General features: G+C 42.8%; 1 protein-coding gene across 4 annotated transcripts; it reads right to left on the bottom strand.

Moving 5' to 3' along the window:
- Nucleotides 1–5,151: 5,151 nt before the first annotated feature.
- On the bottom strand, nt 5,152–20,566 carry tent4a (terminal nucleotidyltransferase 4A). Of its 4 annotated transcripts, none has more exons than XM_071499340.1 (13): nt 19,485–20,566; nt 16,238–16,361; nt 14,519–14,565; nt 14,297–14,417; nt 13,168–13,275; nt 11,313–11,441; nt 10,918–11,131; nt 10,286–10,412; nt 10,095–10,198; nt 9,632–9,816; nt 8,956–9,114; nt 8,594–8,767; nt 5,152–7,372 (listed from the first exon to the last, which is right to left on the bottom strand). In XM_071499340.1, exons 1-13 carry the CDS (start codon nt 20,315–20,317, stop codon nt 7,208–7,210), a joined length of 2,490 nt encoding a protein of 829 aa, XP_071355441.1. In that variant the 5' UTR covers nt 20,318–20,566; the 3' UTR covers nt 5,152–7,207. The 4 variants fall into 4 exon arrangements, with proteins under 4 accessions (XP_071355441.1, XP_071355442.1, XP_071355443.1 ...); XM_071499341.1 differs by having other exon boundaries at nt 7,064–7,372; nt 8,714–8,767; nt 19,485–20,467; XM_071499342.1 differs by lacking the exon at nt 19,485–20,566 and adding an exon at nt 17,481–17,622 and having other exon boundaries at nt 7,064–7,372.
- Between the last annotated feature and the right edge of the window lie 242 nt (nt 20,567–20,808).

The raw sequence follows: 20,808 nt of genomic DNA, 5'->3' as shown, positions 1-20,808 counted from the left end.
TCCGCCTGGTGTCACACATCCAGTGTCACTCATATGGGAAATAAACAGTGATGGAGATCAATCCTGTCTTACAGACTCACTGAAGCGCACAAGCAAAAAAAGGTCAAAACAGAATCTGATCTTCTACAGTCTCTGAAGAGAGTGAGGACATCCTGTCAAAACTGAATTATTGATAAAAATCGGATAAGATGAGATGTAGCTGAGCACCAACAATGATAATTACAGTAGGACTGATGATGTGCTGGAAGTAAAGCAGGTTTCCCACCTTGATGAGAGGAAAGTGGGTTTCATCACCTAACTGGATCTCTCTCAACCTGGTGGTGATTAAAACACACTGAGATGACCTAGATAAGTTGCAATCAAGGTGGGAAAGAGAGAGTGGGAGAAAGAAGGATGGAGGGAGCGATACCACCCACACACGGAGAACTCCTGATTCCTCATTTAAAATGAACACTGTGGGATTCATTAAGGACGACACGCAGTGTTTTTCTCAATCAAACGTAGGGATTTCAGCCACGCTGTGCACTCAGCCTGCTTTGCATTTGATCCCTTGACGAATCTGCTTTATTTGAGAGACACACAAAGTATCTAAGAATTGACAAAATGCAAAACTAATCAGGCTGTTAATTACCTTTGATCGCTGTTGTTTGGGGGCTTCTTACGAGGCTTGTTAAAATGCTGTTTGGCTCTGCTGCACAAGAAAATCTTGAGAAGTGGATGATCAATGAGTTTTTAAGGCTCCCTAGATAAATACTGGAGCCTCAGAGCATCATTAAACTCAGTCCCAGTGGTCTTTCCGCACTGAGACTATAAATATATCTTTTTTAAACTAGCCTTCTGTTTCTTTATAACTGTCATTAAAGGGAAATTGCTCTGCCTCACCGCTGTTGTCACATAATGTATCAGATTAACAACCTGTGCTACACATAATGTTAACCTTGGCTAATTATGTTAACATTTAAATCGCTGGTTCCCAACATGAGGGTCAGGATACCCAAGAGGTCACAAGATAAAAACTAGAATCATCACCTTGTGGTTGTATGCCTCTTCCAACCAGTCCAGCTACAGTTTACGTACATGTTTATTCAGACACACACATATGTAGTGCAGCTCTTATAAGAACTTAATAAATGGTGTTAAGTGTCTTTCTGGCAAAATAAAGCTGATAACTATTAACATGTATGATTATAGCAAATGATTTCGAAATTTGCCGAGTCCACCTCAGAGACTATTATTACAGAGCAGTGCAGTGGGCTACAGAGAGCTTTGTCACATGTCTTGGGGCATGGTTGTCATTCAGGGAAAGGAATTGAAGAGGGTCCCACAAGACAAATCAATAAAAAACTGAATTGGACTCACAAGACTGAAGCCCTTGTCAGGAAGGGACAGATCACAGACACAGATATTGCTTTCACTAGGCCAAAATGTTTTTTATGAGGTCACAGTGGCTTAACCTTTGACCTTTGACCACCAAAATGGAATCAGTCCATCCTTGGTTCCAAGTGAACGTTTGTACCAAATTTGAGGAAATTAGTTCAAGGCATCACTGAGATATCGCATTCCTGAGAATGGGATTCACATACTTTGATTAACTGATGTTTGGCCACTTGGGGGCAGCAGAAACAAACTGTTTACAGTTTATAAAGACATTTCCACCACAAATGATGCAGAAAAGGCACAGATAGGTGCATACAAACTCAGCAGAATGTGGGAAATGAAGCATTTCACGTTCCTCCCACCCCACCTCCACCACTTAATGTTGCAAAACCTAAACCCAAGATTATAGCAGCTTTAATTACCCCAGAGCTCGTAAACATAGGCAAACTGTGAAGACAGAGGCTGCAGGAAGACAGCACTTTATTTTAAATGTCAAAAGTCAACAAGGTTTGGCACCACTAATACAAACAATCATCAATTAAACATAACTTTAAAATGTAAAAACCCCCATATACTCCAGCCAGCAACCACACTCCAACAACCAGGAAATTAAATTCTGAGTACTTAGTGCATCCTGGCCAGAGAGGAAAACTCTCATCTGCCTTTAATCTCCCCACTCTCCTTCTTCTCTGTAATAATCTAACCAAGTGTGGATGCCTCTAATCACTGACTTCTCAAAGTCTCATCCATTCAGCCGTGCATGAAGCTTTTCCACTCAAAGCCGCTTTAATTCAGCACTGGCTGAGGAATGGCTGCTGCTGGCCTGCTCCATCAGGTTGTACGGCCGGCACTGCCAGACATACCAAAGCAAGCAATCTGTCTGCTGGACAGACTCCTCTTCAGCTTAGTTTCTGTGGACAGTTTTCTGTTTGTTGGCTGTGAAAATACGGCACCTTCCAGGCTGAAGAGACAGGTTCAATATGTCCACAGCAATACCAAGATAAGCTCCATCCATGTGTCTGCTGTTAACTTTCTTATCAGAGTTTGTCACTGTGAGAGCACTCACTCCGCTGAGAAACCTTTGATTCTCATCTCCTCGTCTTTTTTTCCTGTCCACCTCATCTATGTTGCTTGGAGCACTAATCCATATGTCTCATTTGAACAGGTTGTTGTTTTACAATTCAAATGCTCTTACTTTTTGCCCCCTTTCACCTCCTTCAGCCAAAGCTTCAAGTCCAGTCTTTTCAAGCTTCCTCTGTAATTTAGCTTTACTGCTGCTCAGAGGTCATACCAGTGAGGATAATAAGAATGGATAAGGATTGTCATCATGAAGATGCCTGGGTGGGTGCTTCAGGGTCGGCTAGGCTGTTTCTATCCTATCACGAGACGCACCACTACCAGCACAGAGAGTACACCTAATCCTGGACAAAGGCACACACATACTGAACACCTGACAGCCACTGAAGGCCTGGAGTGACTGAATGTGAAGCTTGTGGACAAAGTCTGGCAATGTGGAGTTAACGCCTCTATATTTGGTTTAGGGGTTTAGGCGTACTGAAGAGATCAGGGAGCTCAGCAATGTGGAGCAGCCTTGTGTTTGAGAGGTTCTCCTAATACAGCAGGAACAAACAGTACATGTGCTCCACCCAGTGTTGATGAGAGGAATCACATGTTGACTGAGGAGGCTGTCAGAGCCACATTGAGATGTGAGAAATCATAAATCATAAAGCCCAGGGGTTCAGGATCATTAGAAACGGGTTGCATTCGAGAAAATATGGACAGTGAAATCTGCACCAATTAATATTTTCATAGGAACAATAGGTCAAATGATGCATTATGTGAGAGGTGTTGCTCATTAAGATAAACTGACAGCGGGTTATTGTTCTCTGCAGTTTCTCTCAGCTCTGCAGTGTGGTTTAGCTTCTTGTTTAGCTCATTGTTTTGGTTTTATGGCTTTACTTTTTTGATCAAGTCTCACTGCTCTCGTCTTTCTCACTTCTAGTCACAGCAAGCACCTGTTTTCAACAGATAAAACTGATAAATCCACTGTTCCACACCTGCCCACCAGCAAACAACAAAGTTAGTATCTAGCCAGTGCACATACTGGAGAATTTAGCAGCTAAAGAGCTAAATATTTCCCCCTGGGGTAGGTGGAGACCAAAACTGAGCTAAAACGGAGAGTGAATATTGGACTTGTATTTGCCAGCTGGCAAGAAACATGATTGAAAACTAATGCTCCAGTGACCACTTACTCATTCAAATAAATTGGAAAGTGGTCTCAGACTTTTGGACCCCACTTTACTCACACAACTATTTGCCAACATTTTTACCATGATGAATGTGTAAAGATGTAAATGTCAATGTTGTGTTTACAGCTGGCTGTGATGCTCCCAAGTAGGAAAAAAAATGAATTAACGCAGCTTTAAGTTCCCATATTATCTCACTGTTACTTAGAAAAAATACACATTGACTGGCAGTTTTAAAATGTTTATTAAAAAATAAAATAGAAAAAAATATATTTACATAAAAATGTCAAAAAAAAAACAAACAAAAAAACAAAACAAAACAAAACAAAAAAAACAAAAACAAGCTGGGCAGTGGTTCCCTCTGGCCACCGATAGCTAGGTGTCCATTTTGAGGGCTACTGCTCACATGAATCAGCCAGGACAAAGAGGGGCTGCCACCTTTCTCTGAACAGCGGCCGCCAGTTTAAAATCCCTCATTTTATTGCAATGGGGGTAATATTACATTGCATCTACATGTACATGTGTACGCCAAAATCTCAGTGGTCCAAGTCACTCCCATTGCTTCCTGTTCCCTCACTTTTACACCAATCTGAGGAAGTGAAGGCAATGTGGCGGAGCGACACTGACACCTTTAATTAAACATTCCCATCACCATCTGATGAGAGAAAAGCGAGAACAGAAAGCGAGCTACATTGGACCACTGAGATGCACATTTGAATCCATACAGACTTTTTAAGATACTGCATGTCAGTCTATGCTGTGAAGATGCAGGCAACTCTAACCCAGTCAACAACCTTCCACCACCAGGTTCATTATCAGCTCCTCATAAATGCTGGTTCTAATCTCTAAAAGCAGACATGGCAATCAGGGACCCAGTTTGACAGGGTTCAACAGGTTTTCCAACTACATCCACCCTGTTATCCAATTTATATTGGGCTAGGATTACATATAAGTGAGCATTTAATATGCCGTTGTGACCACCTCCCTACAAATGGAAATAATTATTTGGAAAATAATCATCCGTAGAGAATAATAGGGTGGCAGGGTATGATAGTGGGGCTCGGCGCATCTCCGAAACACTAACTCCCCTTTCTGGCAGTCCATGATGATTTTTTTTTTTATTATTTTTTTTTTAGTCAAATCATTAAAATGTCAGAGGAAGTGTAGGTGATGATTAGCTCATAATCTACTCATCTGAGATTGAATTGATGAAGTTTAGACTGACGGGTCAGAGTTGCCATGGTTTAAAGAAAAATGAAAAACATTTCTGAACAGAGTCTCAGTAAAGAATTGTTGGTGGACACTTTGGTCCCTTCTGACACACACCTGCAGAGTGCAAGTCGCTCTCTGGGTGCACGAGCGGTCGGGCGCCTGATTTAAAAAAAAAAAAAAACAAAAAAAAAAAAAAACATGTGGTGGCAAGTCATGAGTCTCGATACTTTCTCACATACGTTTCACTATGTCACACACTACACAGACCCACACCCAACCATTGACATTAACATCCCCCATTCCTTACATTTGACTGATATATGTAGAAAACTAGACTTTGAAACATATCAGGACCTTCGTACAAATACAACGGGGGGCCGGGGAGGGGGTCAGGGGATGGGGTTGCAGTTCACATGAGTTGGCTTGAGAGTCTGACAGTCAGTAACATTACTCCAGCCCTTACAAGCAGTGTTTGTCATTGGAAAACAACCCCAAACGGAAAAGATGAAGAGAGTTGACACAATAATTAGAATAATCCACTTGCATAGTAATAACACCAGCGTGTGTAGTGTTCTGGGCGAGTCACAGCCTTTGACAGTCCTGTCTGTGAGTGTGTGTATTTGTGTGACACGGTGTGCTCGTGGAATACGACGTACACACACTCCAAGTAAACACAAAGAAAGGCATTGCAAACAATTAGAGGAAGTACCTGGCAATCAAATATACACAAGATTCCTGAATGGAATCAAAATATAATTCCCTTTCACTAGGGTCCTTGGTTCAGGAAGACCCCCCCCCCAACCCTCCCTCCTTCTCCTTTGTCCAGGACCACAAAGGAGAAAACCTTATCGCTGAGCATCTTAGTGTTGGTCTTCACTGATTTACAGCTGTGGGCAAGAGTTGACCTCAGCCCTGGGATCAGATTTCCAGAACACACGTCCCACAACTAGGGAGAGTAAGCATCTGAGGAGTTCTCTGACCTGGAATCAGTGGCTTTCTGCCCTCTTACCCTAATCTTGATCTTCAAATTCAAGTCAGATAAGCTGTTGCCTTCTTGGCCTCAACTCCTCTTGCAACATGTAATAAAAAGAGACAAGCACAAAAATGAAACACACTAGCATATATGTTTAACAGAACAGGCTCTCTCAGGCCAAAGTCCTGCACCATCTGGAAGCTTTTCTTTCCAAATCACCTCCAGTGGACAGAAAGATGGCCGAGATAAAACTAGCAGGCCACTGCCAGCCTTCCCCTGACTGACAAAATATGGCAACAGCACAGTCCCATAAGGGACACACACATACAGAAGTGAACACATACACACAATCCTCAAGATGGTTCTGCTAAAGCTCTTATCTGCTCAGGAGCTACCTCTTCTAGGCCAAAACAGAAGAACATCCTCTCCCATTTCTCAGGATATCCCAGGGTAAAATTTCATCCCTCCACTTCCCTGCAGGATGCCTTAGACTAACTGGACTGAGGAACAAAACTTCCTTAGGGAATTTCATGTTAACCTCGCCTGTTTTTACAAGACACTTGAAGAAAAATGGAAGGAATATGGAGATAAGAGCTCCGTATCCCTTTCTGTTCCGCTTCTCTTAATCAAACAGAACAACACAAGTAAAGAGGGGAGAGAAGAAGAGGAAGAGTGGGGGGGCCTGCAAACTGGGCTCCATCTCAACCTGATGACAGACTGGAGTGCACACTCACACACACACACGCACACTCACACACACACGCACACAGAAATACCAACTGATGAACACACACACTCCAGAGATGCTGCCTGGGGAAAGGTTTCGTAAACAAAATTTAAAACTCTACAAAAATAAAATAACGGTATAAAAACGCCTTTACATACACACACAAAATTAAATAAGCATTTACTTAAGTTCAAAAAAAGAAATACAACATTATTGCACAAAATGAAAAACTGTTTGTTCTTAAGTGTATAAACTGTTAAAAAAAAAAAAAAAAAAAAAAAGTAACACTGAACCTCAGGCAGCTTGGCTGCGAGGGTCGAGGCGAGGTCAAGTGAACTTGGCAACAGCATTACCACCAAGTCCAGGAGCAATAAACAAGAAAACAGGAAGAGACCTGAAACAAAGATGAGAAAAACAAAATACTGAAAGTAACATAATACTGAAACTACAAAACTGTGAACAAAAGTCATGCAGAAATGGAAAGGTAGCGATAGTAGGAGGAAGATGCAGAGCTGAGGGCTGTTGCTCCATGTCGTGGCAGCCCCAGAATGAAAACTGCTGGTCTCTGGTCCTCTGTCTGCCTGTCCATCCTCCTTCAAGACGAACGAAGAGCCAGGGTTTGCAGCCAGAGAGGATGAGAGGGAGGAAAGGTTATGGGAGGAGGAGTGGTTTCTATCTGCTGAGGCTGACCGGTAGACTGTCCCTCTTCCTGCGTCGCCAAGTGTTGCGGTGATACTGTGTGTGCGTGTGAGTGTGTGTGTGTCCACGGTTAGCCAGAACAGGGCTGTTGACCAGCGGTGGGTTGTGGAAGCCCTTCACATTGAACTTGGTTGCGTTCTGAGGAGGGGTGGAGAGAAAGGAGAGGTAGAGGAAAAAATATATAAACAAAACTTTTAATTTGTTTGTTGATGATGCATCAAAAAGGAAATTATGAGTATATTTATATATATTTGAATAATTTATTTTACTCTCTTTTATGGGACAGAACTTAGAACCCTGTAGATTAACAGTCTTCCGTTAGTTACTATGTATTGAGACAAAGTAAAGCTGTAGCACCATGTCAAAGAAAAAAAAAAAAAAAACACAGCAAAAACAGTAGGCTCTCTCAGTAAAAAGTAAAAAGTTGAAACACACTGCATTAACCAATCAAATCCATGCAAGTGCCCACTGCTGGTATAACACAGTGTAATGTGAGGACATTGCATTCACATAGCATATATTCTCTTAGCTGTGTAAATGAATTATTTGACATGGGGGGAAGGGGGGGTTGCTTATTTGCTTTCATGCTGAAATTTAGCCGAGAAGATCAATACCACTCTCAGTGGTGTAAGCTAAATATGAACCTACAGCTAGCAAGCAGTTAGCTTAGCATAAATACTGGAAGCCAGGGGATATAGCTAGCCTGGCTTAAAAAAAAAAAAAAATTAAAAAAAAAAAATTCAGCTCACTAATTACCTTGTTATATCTCGACTGTTTAATCTATAAGAAAAGCAAGCGTAAAAACAACTAGCTGTGGTTTTCACACGGGGTATATGCCCGGTTCTTAACCTGTTAAGTCAGGCTAGTTGTTTCCCCCTGCTCTCCAGCTAAGCTAAGCTAACTGCCCACTGACTGTAGCTTCATAATTAACGTACAGATATAAGGCCGGTATCAATCTTATCTAACGCCTCCTTTAAAAAGCCAGCCGACCATAAGAACTAAATACTGGATGAAACCACTGTACATCATGTCCCTGTTTATCTCATTCCCCATGGCAACAGGTACACAGATGTTGGCACATCAGGCCTCAGTGAATGTGTTGTTGTTTACTGATCATTATGGATTACAGATGGCAATTTCATTTTTTATGTAACCTGTTACACAACTAGTCTGAAGAGAGTGAGTGAGGAAAGAGAGGAGCGAGTGTGAGAGAGACAAATCAGACACCTGACAGAGAACGGAGGCTGCTGAAGAGACACAGAAAATATGGGATGTTCGAAAGGGTGTGGACTCGTGTGAGTGTGAGACAAGTTTGTCTTGACAGTGCGTTTGAGTGTTTGTGTGGCATCCGGCGCCTACCTTGTGTGTGTGGCTGGAGTGGGGGCTGGGCGGAGGCTGGGGGCTGGAAGGGGCAGGGGCATGAGCATGGGCTGGGGGGGGCATGTGGAAGAAGGGGGGAAGCCCGGTGTCTATACACACCTGTCTGCCAGGTATGGAGTGCATTGCTAGACCACCGGGCAGTGGGACGCGAGCCTGGAAAAGGGAACGAATAATAATTATCAATACATAAAAACATTTAGTTGTTCTACATTTTATTGGCTGTCTTTTTTCTGTCTATTTCTGTTTATATGTAATAATAATAATAACAATAATAATAATATTGGATTGTTTCTCAATTTCTACATATGATCTAGTGTCTGCTGACATTGCTGTGTGCCTACCTGTGAGCCTGGAGGCATGAGCAGATGGTGTCCTCCCATGCCGGGCTTGCCGGTGCCGATACTGAGACCTGGTCGCAGAGCTAGGCCCAGAGGTGGGAAAGATGGGTATGGTGGCAGGGGTGGCGGAGGGACGGGACATGGCAACGCTGAATCAGAGTCCTGGCAGGTCAGATCACACAAAGAGGAAGAGATTATGAACAAGGTGTATGTCACAGGTAGCTACTGAATGTTTGCAATCTTCCATCAGCTGGGCGAGAGAGAATAAAATGCAGCACGCGGTTCTATCAGGTGGGTGTCAGTTCACACCGTTATGCTGGAGGTCAATTATATAATCACAAGAAATTGTGGCTGTGTCAGGCAGTGTATCATTTACAGAGGAAAAATGGATGGTGGTCTACTGCAAATTACTAGTTCAGTCTACCAGTTAGCCAGGGGAGTTCTTAACCAGTGAGTGTCAAGTGCAGACAGCACCATGCAAGAAAGCAGGAGTTCAGCAGAGCAGCTTTAACATTTATTGACTCTTCACTATGTCAAAATTTATTTGACAAATACTGTATGTTTCCATCTGGTATTTAAGACAAAAAAAAAACGTTAACCACATGAAGTGATTTCACATTGTGTGTCTGTCTGCTTATGCTACGTGTGTGTGTGTGTGTGTGTGCACGCATTTTCATACGTTGTCTGATCCAGACAGCGAGGAGACCGAGGAGGCTGACGAGTGCTGCTGAGGGCTGGAGATGGACATGGGGGAGTCTGCGCTGTGGGGCGACACCGAGTCCCTCTGCTGCTCCTCTGACCCGACACCACCACCCAGCACACAGCTGGGCTCCGGCTCCGACACGGGCTCCTTGGGAGGTGAAACTAGAGGAGAAGCAATGAAAAGTAAGGATGGATGGATCCTATAGCTGCTCACACAAAAAGTATAGGACAAATTCTACAAGGTTTACTTATTTTTATGTCTAAATAAATGTAACTCCACATTTGAGTTTGTTTAAATGAGAGTCTTTTTTTAAAGATACTCACTGAAGAACTTCTTGTGCATATGATAAATTCCTAATAATTATAATAATTGCTTCATCCAGTCTGTTCTTACAGCCTTGGACATTATCAGCGTACATTTCAAGTCTGAAGAATAGTACCTCTGTTGTCTGTTCGCGCCAGATCTCTGCCCCCCCACTTCTTAATGATCCATTCCCTGTATTCGATCACTTCCTGGGTCAACCTGATTATCCTGCCCAAGGTGCTACAGGAAGGAGAGAGACGGGTTTTCAAAAGCGCCGGTTTTTAATCAAGGGCATCTTTATTACTGTGCAATGATCTGAGCTCTAACCTTTCACAGTCTTTGTTGGGATACGACCGTGCAAGTGGCGACACAGCATGACTCAGGACTGTGTAGGCATAGTCAAACACCTGCTTGACATGCATGGCACCATAGGACCCTCTCCCCACATCGTTACCTATGTGGGAGCAAGATGGCAATAGTTATGAGTTGAATTCAACCACAGTCTTCACTTTTTCTAACTCTAAACTAATTGTGACATTTCATGAAACTATGACATATGTTGATTTCACATCAAACTAAATGATCAAAGAGTGCTGCTATACATTAGAGTTCCACATGTAAAAGCCAACATGTGCCAAACCATATGAACTGTGGACCTGTGATTATAGCATCTTTAAAATGATTCTAGTTGCCCGTGTAATTGTTGGTAGGTAACAATGAGGCAATGCAGACTAGCGCAGTGTGTTTGTGTGTGTGGGCTTTAACTCATTCATCCTGTGTACAACTGCTGCCTTTCAACATGTCATTCTTGACACCACCTCTGGATGGTGCCAAAATAAAAAGGTTTCAATTATATAGTTCATCAATACTTATGTCAATCAATTTTGTGAATCCATCTTTTTTCCCCCCAAATTAAATAAATACACTTAAAGAGCGACTTAAACCTGTAAAATACCCACCTGGAAGCAGTGGGTCCTCTATGCAGAGCATGGATGGCCTGTACCCATTTGTCATGGCCTTCATGATCTCCTCTTTGGCTATGTATGCGCCTCCATTTTTGATGCGAATCCCTGTTTTCAAGTAGTTGAAATGGCGGCCGTACAACTCAAAGAACTCGATCAGCAAGACCCCCAAGTTCTCGTTAGGGTTCCTGGCATCAATGCGAGGATGGAGCTGGAAGAACAGGGAGATTTGATGATTATGTTTGTAAAACAAGTACCACTGTGCACTAATCAAGATAATAATCCATGTCTGTGAATGAACGTTTACTATGAATATTGTTATTGACAATAATATAATACTGTCACTTCCTGCGATGCTGTAAACTACAACAATGATTTCTGTGTGTTTGTACCTGTAGAAAGCTGATGACCATGAGGATGAGGCTGTAGGAGCTGATGCCCCCGGTGAAGACTTCGTTTAGATCTCTCTGCAGCAGAAACTGCTTCAGCACAAAGATCAGGTAAGGCAGCACTGGATACTTCTGAAAGAGGAACAATAACAGCTGATTCAGTGAAACTGTGGATTAAGTCAAAGGAGGCGAGTAGAGGAAGAAAAGGAAAAGTTGATGAAAAATGGACTCAGGTTGGATTTGCATGACTTAGGAGAAGTGGGGATCTCTGAGATAGGACTAAAATACATTTAAAGAGCAAATAATTTAAATGACTGCAAATAATTATAATACGTCACTTATTCTGGCAAAATACCAATTCAGCTTGATTGTGATTCAGTGGTTGGCAATATGTCTCAAGAGCGATTACTGTTTCCTCTTAAACTGGAGTCAATTCAGTAAACTGGGATTTGATTCAGCAGCTATAACCATAAAGCTTGCAGCGGATTCTGTGACAAATTACAAGATACACCAGAACTACCTACACAGTGCTGTGTACACTGGTCATGTTTCCGTTACTTTGATACACTGTTGCAAACTGTTCCCAGTCTGAGCTGTCTGTTTTTCTTTTATCACGCTACCAAGAAGTGAAACCCCCTGCTGATGCCACAGTGATTCATTGTTATTATTGTTTTAGTAAGAGGCAGTTGAATAATCATAACTAGTGATCAATGTAATGTATGAATTGTTACACCCCCTACTTACCACATAAATACTCCATCTAGCTTCCAACTGGGCCAAACTTTCTAGAAAGGTATTAAACGAGGCTTCCTGGAGCCTGTGACTTGATAATGTGCTGAAACCCCACAGGGCCTGGGAATGGGAATTACAAATATGTTCATTTTCCAATTGAAAAGGCAGCATAACCTCCTGGCTGTGTGTGCATATCTGTGCCAGTGGAGCAGCAGGGCTTGGGGCTTGACATTTCAAATATGCTTTTAAGAAGTGAGAACAAGACTGTGAGGTACGCTGTTCCAACCTGACCTACAAGAATTAACTCCGAGGTGACCTCTCAATGACAGGACTGCACTGGAGTCCTGTCACACCCACGCATGAACAACATCAGCTATCACTGGATTGACGCTGAGTGAGGTTGTCAATGGCAGCCTTTCAAGCTGTGACATGTATTCGCAGAGAGCCATAACACAAATATGCAACAACAACAAAAGGACAAAAGCCCAAACCTGGCAGATCCCTGGAATACAAGCACCTGGAATTCCTCTTTGGCATTAGGTACTACGACTGTGACTAAAGCCGGCAGAGATCCACCTTCAGCAGGAATTCTGTGAGTGCCACAGGGGGAAATTTGCCTCAGCTGAGGAGATCTGGCAACAAAACTCTTCAGCAACACACAGACTGTGTCTGAGTTAAGTGGAGGGTACACTGAGCACGGTTGCTGGGGTCTGTTCCAGCTTCACTTTGGTAATGAGTTGAGCCAGTACAAGATTGGAGTGAAGTGTAATGCTTTAAAATGCTGGCTTGCCTGATTCACAGAGGGAATTTCCAAAGGTCTGTATTTAGACCCCGATGTAAAATGGTAATTATGTGACTCCTCTGGTGGTTTTTATTTAAACATGTCTACATGACCTTCTCCTGCTCTCTTCCTCAATCTGTATGTGCTGCCTGTAATGCACCTCGTGGCCAGTTTTCATTTAGTCTGTGAACGCTTCAATTCACAATCCTTATCCAGTTTTAAAATGCAGTGGCAATAGATCCAAATTCATTCCCACGTGTCATATGCTGCCTCCTCGTCGCAGTCATAACAAAATGATGTGCATCTGCAACCTGTGGATCCTGACTGCGGAAGGTTTTCTCTCACCTTCACGTAATCTTTAATGAAGCTTGCCGCCTTGACTCCAGTCTCCACATTGAAACTGATGTCCACCTTCACCTCCGTCTCCTGGTCTGTCAGCTTGATGATTGGCACCTGAAAGAATGATTTAGCAACCATTACAGCCAAGTCATAATCTAAAATGACACTCGCTGTGTGGAGAAACCAGGGGAAAAAAGGAGCATCTGTCTCAAATGACAGCCTGTTAGAACGAAAAGCTGATCCAAGAATGAAAATCCAGCCATTAGCTACTTATTATCATGTCAGTCAGTACAGCATCCACGCCTGCAGTGGTTTGCCTGGTTGTGTGCACGCCGCACAGGATGATACTGCATGCACCCAAAACTCCCACTGTGGGACCACAGCTGGTAGACACCAGAGTAGGTACACTCATGACACTGAGCAGCAGAGTATCAGCTTAACTTTAACACAATGACAGGAAGTGAACTGAAGTAAACAGTGGAGTATCACTGACCTAAGCTAAATTAGCGAGTTTCATTTTGGGTGAACTAGAGCTGACAACGTATACAAATTGCAGTGGTATACAATCTGTACCTTCACTGTTTATCAGGGCAAAAAAAGACCATGAAGTCCAACACAATCGGCAGACTGTGCCACAGATCATGCAAACAGATGGAGGACGCTAATTGAGTCTCACAGGTGAGTTCACCTCTTCTTTTCCCTTCATCTCTGCACACAGATAAAAGAGTGAAGGATACTTTTAACTGACTGTTTGAAGTCCTGAAGAACTTTTCTAGGAATGTAAAAAAGTGCTGCCAATTTTTTATTTTTTATTTTTTTAAATTTGGCCGGGTTTTCTCCTATTCCCCTCTTTGTTTCCCCATTTACTGAGGCTGTAATATTTTATTACATACTGTGAAGAATAAAATCTTCAAGACTAAGAGTGAAATTAACCGTCAAATAATTCTATTATACAGATCATTTATCACTGCATCAGAGAAGATGGAATAATCAATCACTACCATTATAATCTGTTGTATTTGATGGATTTCTGCATTATTATTGCAGTTTGGCTTTATTTAAGAACATAATATGAACATGGGAAGAGATGATGCCTGGAAGAGTTGAGACACATGGCCTGAATGCCACTACTCACTGTAGCCTTGTCCAGCACTTTGATGGAGAAAGGTTCTGCCACATTGTGTTTGCGAAGAGCTTGTTCTAGCTCTTGTAGTGGGGGGCGCTCCCACTTCCCAAACACCACCAGGTCAATGTCACTGAGGGCAAAAAAAAGAGAAAAGGTCACATTTAAAGTTCTAGCAAACAAAATACCAAATGTATAAAATGCTTTTCTTAAATAATAAATAATATATCTTGCCTTGTTGGAAGGTAGAGTCCTGTGCTGAAGCTGCCAAAGATTTGGACCTGGAAAAGCAATGTTCAAGATGTATCACAGTGACGAACAAAACCACTGCCGTTAAACTGTTAAAAACAACATACATCAAGAAGCTAAATGAGGGATATTTAAAGACAATAACAAACACACTGACATTTCAAAGCCTTTGAGATCACAGTGTAACCATAATGGGCTTGACAATATGCTTTTGAACAACTACAGATCCTGTATCGAGCAAAAGCTCATTGGGGCGATGATGTTCATATCCAATTCAAATGTTTGCAAACTACCAGGAACTAGGTATTTCCGGGTTCCACTTCAGAGACGGTAAACGGTGCCAAGTGTAGTGTGCTGCCAAGTTAAGTATACAATGGTTAGAAAAAATGCTGTGTTTGGGGGCTGCAAGCTAAAGCTCCCCAGAGGAAGCAGAATGGAGTTCTTTCCCTTTCCTTCTGGTAAATACGACAAGGCAATGGCACAAAGACAAGCCAGGATTAATAGGTTGAAATGAAAAGGGAGGCCGGCACAAATCAGAGGCTTGATCCATTTACCTGACAATCTGGCTCACAGTGGAAGTGGGGAAGACTGGCAGCCAACAAATCACTGCTGCACGTGTTTTACATGATTAAGTAATGAGAGGGGCATTACATCAACCCTACCTCAGTGCACCCCCAACCAGCTGCTAGAGCCTCCTCTCACTATTTCTGCACACATACAGTGCAAATAACTCAAAACACCAATTCAGATCTTAAAACACTGTGACTTTTAATTACTGTTGCTTGATTAACTTTTTGTAATTTCAACTCCGCAACTTTAAAACCTAACTCACTAAATGTCTTCAAGATAACTATAAATAAAATTTAATATACGTTTTTGCAAGCTCTGACCCATCCACCTGAACACAAGTAGAGAACTCAAGTTGTCTTGTGCAAACACTGCATCACTGTAAATCTAAATAATTATTTATGAATGAGGAGTATGAGTATTCTTATATGAGAGAATATGGAGCATTTTCGCTTCTTGGGAACCACCATCACACAGGATCTCAAATGGGAGCTAAACATCAGCTCCCTCATCAAAAAAGCTCAGCAGAGGATGTATTTCCTGAGGCAATTGAAGAAGTTCAACCTGCCAAGGACTATGATGGTGAACTTCTACACCTCCATCATCGAGTCCATCCTCACCTCCTCCATCACCATCTGGTACGCTGCTGCCACGGAGAGGGACAATAACAGACTGCAGCGTATCATCCACTCTGCTGAGAAGGTGATTGGCTGCAATCTTCCGTCCCTCCAGGACCTGTACGCCTCAAGGACTCTGAGGCGTGCAGGGAAGATTGTAGCTGACTCCTCCCACCCTGGACACAAACTCTTTGAGACACTCCCCTCTGGCAGGAGGCTGCGGTCCTTCAGGACCAAAACCTCTCGCCACAAAAATAGCTTCTTCCCATCTGCTATTAGCCTCATCAACAAGGCTAGAGAGCCCCACTGTTGCTGATCAATTGCACCAATCACCAGAAAAAATTCCTTGTATGTGAAAACATACTTGGCAATAAAACTGATTCTGATTCTGATTCTGATTCTGATTCTGATGAGCAGTCCACTCCAAGAGTGGATGATTTAGGAGCCTCAGACATTAAAATCCTTCAGGTTTGGAAAAAATAGATCCTAATAAACACAGGCATATGTGTGTGTATCTTACATCAGCAGTGGGCCACAGCTCTTTGATGATCATCTCTATCCGGTTCACCACCTCCTTCCTCATAGCCGCTTCCTCCGGCCGAGGAGACATGAAGTTGTAGAAGTCCATCACCTCCTCGTGGAGTCTGTCGGGAAAGAAGATTGACAGAAAAGGGTTATTCTCACCACATCAACACTTATACAAAGCAGTATGAAATTTGGACTGAGAGTAGTAACTGTACATGCTGTGAAATATGGCTGTTGTTTCAAAGTTTTTCTTACTGCAAATGTAGATAAAACTAACAATCACATGAGGATATCTTCTAAAAAAAATTGCACACACACCAGATTTGGCCCACGATTTGGAAACAAAACAAAACCTCTCCAGATGGGCTAAGATATGCTTCTTTATCACTTCTCTAGTTAACCCTCATCATACCATCCAGAGCCACACATGCAAAGCAATGGCAGAGCATGTTCTGGTAGAATTATTGTGCAGTTTCTCCTTCCTAATTTTCTACTGAACTTGAGGCCTGTTGTTTTATCAGGAAAATGACGCATGGCATTGACATCATTGACACTTATACTGTTCTTACTGAATAGATCAAGTATCAAGCAGATGAGACCAATCCACGTTAAATACCGTTTTTAATAAGTATCATTACAAACTGCAACAAGAAAAATCTAGAAAAGTCACATGGACATTTGCATAAGTCTGAAAATCCCTAGAAAATCAAATGATTTCTTAATTAATTTTTAACTTTTCTTAAACATAGTTTACTTTTTAAATTCCCCTAACCTGACCTCAATACTAGACTTAGCCCTACACCAGACAGCAACTGTAAATCTAGCCCTTAATATAACCCCTAGCCCAGAAATAAGCCAGAACCAAAGTGGTCATAGTAATGACGGAAGGACACTTTTCAGAGGTCTTCCAATCTTACTATCAGTGAGCTTCACATAAAGACACAAGCACAACAACACACCCCTTTAAGGTTCTAAGAGGGATGTGAAAAGAGGGTTTAGTAAGACACTGAGGGCCAAATCATTCAGAGTCAGTCTGAGAGTCCCAGGCCTTATTGTTATTGCTGGTATGGTTCTGTGTTTGGCAGGACAGCGGCACATTTTACGTAAAGATATCTGACCAGTCAAATGCCTCTGAACAGTGGAACTCTGTTCAACCCCGTGGCCATTCATTTTTCTAGGAATGCATGCCATGATGTCAGTGTGAAATACAGAACAGGGAGACTGTCACAATCAATTACCAGGCCCCTGGAGAACATGCAGGCAGCCCATGTGCCCACTCCTTGGTGAAAACTCTCTGCCAGCAAGCCACTCGGGCCAGGGCGTATCCATGCCAATAGTCCGCCACTGACAGAGGCCATAGTTATTGTTGGGCCCTCCACAATCGCAGCCATCCCTGACAAGTTAGTTTAGAGTCAAACGTCTCTCTTCAACAACTCCAGGGCTCAGTGTAAAAGTAATCAATGGTGCTCACTGTTGCAATCTATAGCCTCACGACACTGACAGCCATGTATCTACCGTGGGATCAGCAACACAGACAGTTTTCTATTAACCCAAACTTAATCTCTGATAATCACAGTTACAATATAGCATAAGTACACAATTATTTGCATTTCCAATTTGAAGTGCAAATCCCTCTGTGTGAGACTTCAAAGAGCAACCCTGGAGGCAAACCACAGCAAGACTAAGTCAGTGCACAAGCCAAAACTTGCATCAGAAAATTTGTAGAAACACAAATACCACGAGGAAACTATATACATATATATTGTTCATTTACTTTTTGCCATAGAAAACATTGATGAAGAACTTAAATTTCCAGTTAACTGAAGGTTAGGGATAGTGGGAAACTTAGCATGAAGCTTGTGCAACTGCTTCTATGACAAGCACCAAATCATTGTAGAGAAAATTCCCAGATGGGTGCAACCAGTCCTTACAAATATCACAAGTTGCTGCAACCCATTTGGATGTTCTTTGGTCATTTGTTTTGTAAGACGAGGGCCTCTGTCAGAGTAAAATGGCCACAATTAAAACATTTTTTAAAAATTATTATACATTCAGTTAGACAGCTCTTACAACATGAACAATGTAGACGTCATACATTTATACAACAATTACTAAACACAGCAAAAAAGTGAGATTAAACTAAAAAATATATACTCCAGTAAAGCAGCACTCAAACTGTGCTCATATTGAAAATATTACTTTGGTCAGTTTTGGTCTAGTCACACCCCTGTCTGTTATGTCACACTGACAGGGACCACCATAAAGAATAACCTGGGAAAAAAGTGTTCACTGTGACTGCACCCAGAAAACCTGGATATAAAGGCTCATAATCATAAAACTGATGACAGTGACGGTGAAGTTAAGATGTGCATTATCCAACGTGGTTATTAGTTTTACTTCACTTTTAATCGGTGTAATGAAATTCAGTGGAAACTACTGAAAAATACAACATCCAGAGTCCCCCTTTAGCACCAAACTCACTGTAAACACACGGATTACTTCACGACCCACCAGCTAGGAGCAGCTAAGCACTTCACCCAGCATTACACAAGTTAAGAGTTATCCAACCCCGTTAGCTAACACCTGAACAAAGCTACATGGTTTCGACTCTTATTTCAAAGTGGACTTAATTTTGTTAAATAAACGGGGGCAAAATGCTAATTTTGCTATTACGTTAATGGTTTCCTAACTTTAATGTGGAGCGAAAGGGGGAAAACCGTTAGCTGAGTTAGCAACAAGCTCCTCGATCCGCTGACAAACGGCTACATTAAAAGGCAACATATCCGGTGAAAAATCTTCTAAATAAACCACCCACTGAAAAACACCACTATAAAATCCAACAATTTAATATATCAATAAACATTTCCACGCCGTCTCTGTTTTTTTTTTAATGATACTTCTCAGTAGTTTGTTGGAAATCCCTGTTTTTCTAACGGCCCAGTTCAAACTTCGAAAGACAAAAATCACAGCACTTCCGGTGTCGTCCTGGCCGTCTGTCGCTGCCTTTACGCAGAGATGTAACGGCAGCTTTTAAGCTATCCAACAAACAGCTCAACTCCACCTCACACCGCGATTCTGGGTGCACCGTCTTATTCAACTACACGTATAAGGACGTATGTACCACAATGCTCAACACACACACGCAAGAATGAACGTGTTTCGGCCATTAAAGGCAGCGGCCCCGGACAGACGTTAACGTTAGCTCTTTAATCCTAAAGCAGCGAGAGCGCTCAGCCACTCACCCGATGACCCCGGGGTTGTACTTCCTCGTCTTCCAGGGCGTCCAAGTGCTCGCATAGTTGCCATTAGTGCAGTTTGAAAGCAAATAATTCATCCCATAAGTGCTCGCCTTGTTGTCACTTTTCCTTCGTCCCGGGTGGTGACTGTGTGTGTGATTTACAAGTACAGAGGGGTGAACCTGATGGCGCTTCACGCAGATCTGCTGTAGATTGAAAGCCGGGTGCTCCTGCAGGTGACGGTGATGGTGGTGGTGGTAAAGGTTGACATTATTGTCCATGCTGTCGCTCAAGCTGAAGAGCATATTGGCACCCCCGACGTTTTTATTAATGTTGCCCGATACATTTCCACCCATAGTCCTCTCCAGCGAGCAGCTGGAGGGGGGACTGTCCGTCCCGGATTCCTGTGAAGAGGACGAGGAGGAGACAGATCCCGTCTTTTGGGGCAGGATTTTTCCCTCACCGGGTTCAGCGGTGCTCGCCGCGGTGAAAGCGTTATGTACGTTCCCGTTGGACAGCGCTATCCCCAGCGAGGACATCGCGGTGCCGTTAATACCAGTAGTGCCGTTCATGATGCTGTGATGGCTGCTGCCGTTGCTCCGACTGGCAGTAACGTTACCGTTGCTGCTGCAAATGCTCTTGCTCGATGCCACCGCGGTCGCCACATTTTTTAAAACATCCAACGCAGCGTAATTGACACACTGGTTGTGGTTTTGATTGTGGAGCTGCTGCTGAGCGGAGAGCGTCCGTACTCCCTGAGAGGTCTCCCAGACGTGCATCCACAAGGCGTTCGCAGGTCCTTTCTGTTCGGGCTGAATCCAAGCTACCCTCGGATCCATTCAACTTCTTTCTCTGGTAACCCCCCGACTAGTATCTAACTCAAGCTAGCGAGCCCGTGGTGAATCTCCGCCGCTTCCTGGACCTTTCACAGGTCGCTTCGCTGTCCGGGGTTACGAAGAGAGAAGTATTTAAACATTAAACCGAATTAGGACCATTGAGAAAGTGGCCCCTTTACACCGCTAGCTGGGAAAAAAAATGCTAGCCGATTCCTACGAGAATTCAATATGGCGTATTCTCTTCAAATCCATACGCATGCGCCCTGCGAGGGGTTTCTTAAATGATGACTGCGCCCCCCGTCCGCCCACTCCCTCATCACTCCGGCCGGTTGATGAATTGCACAGAATAAATATTTGAATTTTTATCTGATAAATATTTAATTGAACAACAAATAAAATGCACGTAAAACGCCAGTAATGAATACGGGTCCTCTGGTCCTTGGCTCTTGAAGGCGATCCTAGGAACCCAGAGGTCCCTGCAGTCTATCTCCCCC

Source organism: Trachinotus anak, unplaced genomic scaffold (genome assembly GCF_046630095.1).
Source record: "Trachinotus anak isolate AG129_WGS33_773 ecotype Australia unplaced genomic scaffold, CSIRO_AGI_Tana_v1 ptg000016l, whole genome shotgun sequence".
Taxonomy (NCBI): Eukaryota; Metazoa; Chordata; class Actinopteri; order Carangiformes; family Carangidae; genus Trachinotus; species Trachinotus anak.
The sequence above is the reverse complement of the archived record's forward strand: the minus strand, read 5'-3'. Positions and strand labels throughout refer to the sequence as shown.

Coding starts and splice junctions, on each gene's coding strand:
- tent4a (XM_071499340.1), bottom strand. CDS start 20,317: ATGGATCCGAGGGTAGCTTGGATTCAGCCCGAACAGAAAGGACCTGCG. Junction 16,362..19,484: donor TACAACCCCGGGGTCATCGG/GTGAGTGGCTGA, acceptor CTTTCCCGACAG/ACTCCACGAGGAGGTGATGG. Junction 10,199..10,285: donor CCCAACAAAGACTGTGAAAG/GTTAGAGCTCAG, acceptor TCCTTCCTGTAG/CACCTTGGGCAGGATAATCA.